This window comes from Aplysia californica, unplaced genomic scaffold (assembly GCF_000002075.1).
Source record: "Aplysia californica isolate F4 #8 unplaced genomic scaffold, AplCal3.0 scaffold00034, whole genome shotgun sequence".
Taxonomy (NCBI): Eukaryota; Metazoa; Mollusca; class Gastropoda; order Aplysiida; family Aplysiidae; genus Aplysia; species Aplysia californica.
Genome location: NW_004797304.1, coordinates 604546 through 607068, shown reverse-complemented (window position 1 = coordinate 607068; position 2523 = coordinate 604546). Strand labels below are relative to the sequence as shown.

The 2523-nt window shown below is 38.5% G+C and overlaps 1 protein-coding gene across 1 annotated transcript in view; it reads right to left on the bottom strand.

Annotated features, from left to right (window-relative positions):
• LOC106014197 overlaps positions 1 to 2523 on the bottom strand; it is a 31516-nt gene that overhangs the window by 25377 nt on the left and 3616 nt on the right. The window contains exons 2-3 of the mRNA XM_013091355.2: positions 2357 to 2461; positions 749 to 892 (exon numbers count right to left, since the gene is read on the bottom strand). Coding sequence (XP_012946809.2) covers positions 749 to 892; positions 2357 to 2404 — 192 coding nt within the window. The 5' untranslated portion in view covers positions 2405 to 2461. The remainder of the gene's footprint in view (positions 1 to 748; positions 893 to 2356; positions 2462 to 2523) is intronic.

Below are 2523 nucleotides of genomic sequence, written 5' to 3'. Positions count from 1 at the left end.
CTTTATACAGCGCTGTGTCGAAATGATTTTTTGAGTAATACTGAAAGTTTCATAGAAATCTTCGTACTCGAAGTATTCTAAAATGTGAAGAATACAACCTTAGGGGTACAAAATGACCCCAGGGCGAACGGATAGGGTTAAGTAATCCGATGGATTTTTCAATGGAGAACGGCTGCTGCAAGCAGATTTGAACGATGACGTCAATAGATTACAATTATCACAAAGGAGAGTGTAGGTCAAAATGTGAGGTAAGGAACATTGCACCTGTCACGGATGTGGACATTTGTTAAATAAGACAGAAATGACCGTTTCTAAAATTCCTAGTCAGTCAAATGCTTGACAGTCAACCAAGAAAAGGTCGCTGAATTTTTTATTAATGGTGACGAGTCACGTGTAGAACAGTCATAGTCACAAAATGGGAGAAGAACCCTTCTAAATTTTTCTAGACTCATATGACTCTATTTCTGTTTGACTATTCGATTACTTTTATTGTTATTTCAATTGTAAAGCAAACAAAGATAATCAACAGACAGACCACAGGACATGATTTAGCTTTACACACGTTCATTCCTCATATTATATTTTGTGTTAAAGTGAAGACATTGTACTGTAAAGTGACTGCAGCTGTATCGACCAGAAGTAGATGCTATAGAAATTATCGGCACTACAATTTTTGTCATTATTAATAGCAGCCTGACTAGTTGGTTACTAAATGCAGTGACGATTTAAAGACATTAACACCACTCACCATCTGTGCGAGGTCACTCCCGGCCGGCTGGCCACTAGTTACGACAAAGATGATGTCCTGGACCCCTCGTCGCCCTCCTAGGACACTGTCCACTCCATTCTTTCTGATATACTCCACACCGGCACCTGGCTTCCGATTGCCTGCCTATGGGTCAGAAACAGATTAGTGTATAAAGTGCTCCGGCGTCAATATCCAACGTAAGAAAATCATGTTCAGGGCTCCATAATTGAGTGGGATATTGATGTGGGTATTTCATTTTGGGTTTTTTTGGTATAAAAATCAAGGCATCCTTATTTAATGGGTAGGCCTACATCAGATAGTGCCGTAGGGAGTATAATATGCAATTTAGCACTTACCTTATCTATTTATCCATGCACAGATATATGATATTACCCTATTATGCTCTAGTTATTTTTTTGTGTGTTTTTTTTGGGGGGGGGGTTGTCCATAAATGTTTGCAAGCATCTTTAATGTACTACTGATCTCAGCCTACATGTTTTACCGACATTTGTGGCTTTCGTTAAAATGAATTTCAATGGAAAGTATATTATGTCTGTAAAACGACCAAGACTCTAATATAACATTATGGTAGATACATAAAGACAACAGCTTATATTCTTTAAGATGAGAAATTTACGGTTGCCGTACATAACAACATAATGATATTATAGACAAGACTTAAGTCCAAAACACATCCTGATAACAGAGGCAGTGTTCTTTACACCTAATGAGTGAAATTTTAGCAAAAGACAAGTAGATTGACGCAACGGTGGACACAAGTTTTGTCACCAGAAAAATCAATAAATCACGCAGTGCGTTCTAAAATGAGGTTTAAAAAAGCCATGAAATTACGAAAACCTCTAGATCTAGGAGTGAATATATTTCTGAACCTTCAAAGAGGTACTTTTCCAACACCCTGCTTCTGGGAGATTCAAAATATACGTTTTCTGGGTGTTCTACTCTTGGAGCTCTTCAGAACACCGGTACAGAATTTACAAGTCAGGCGAACTCTCAGGACTTTGAGACAAAATGAACTGCAACGGGTCAGGTACATCAGTTTCGCAGGATGTGTGTAAAAAACAGGGAACGATAAATCGTATATGTAATGAATCTTTATGAATGTTTCAAAGGTAAACAATCAATAGTCGTGTTGATTGTTAATCATGTTAATTATGTGGGTACATTCCCTTTACGATTATACAGAGGCCAAGTTTCCTCTTCCCGCCTCGTGAGTTCAGTGAGTGACACTGTCCTGTTGTCAAGTCTGTAAAACATATTTGAATCCATCCTTGCCAATAAACATGTTTAGTACAGTATACGATGTGTATCCGGTTGAGCTGTTACCATCAGTTGGATGTGGATAACAACTGCTTAACTTCAGTAATTGGACCCTCCATTAAATACAGCAATATGTTTTTGCAGTAAACTCTTCATATAACACAGACAGGTGTACCCGCATTCAGCGACACTTCATTAATGCAGACTATTGTTTCAGGCATTGCCCCATACAGACCTCATTTCTGCAGAATATAGTTTCTCCTAAAAAAATAAGATATGTCGTTTTGACCATTTCGCGCCTGACACCATTGACTTGGAACCAACACTCACTTGGTAAGGCACAAACTTGAGAGCCAAGAGGAGTTCATTCTTGTCCATGTGATCGTCCAGACTAAACTGTAGGTAAGCGTAGTCCGCTTCTGTCACCAAGCCTACCTGAGTAGACATGTTTCATGATGATAGTAACAACAATACTAATAATAGGGCCTACTAATAAA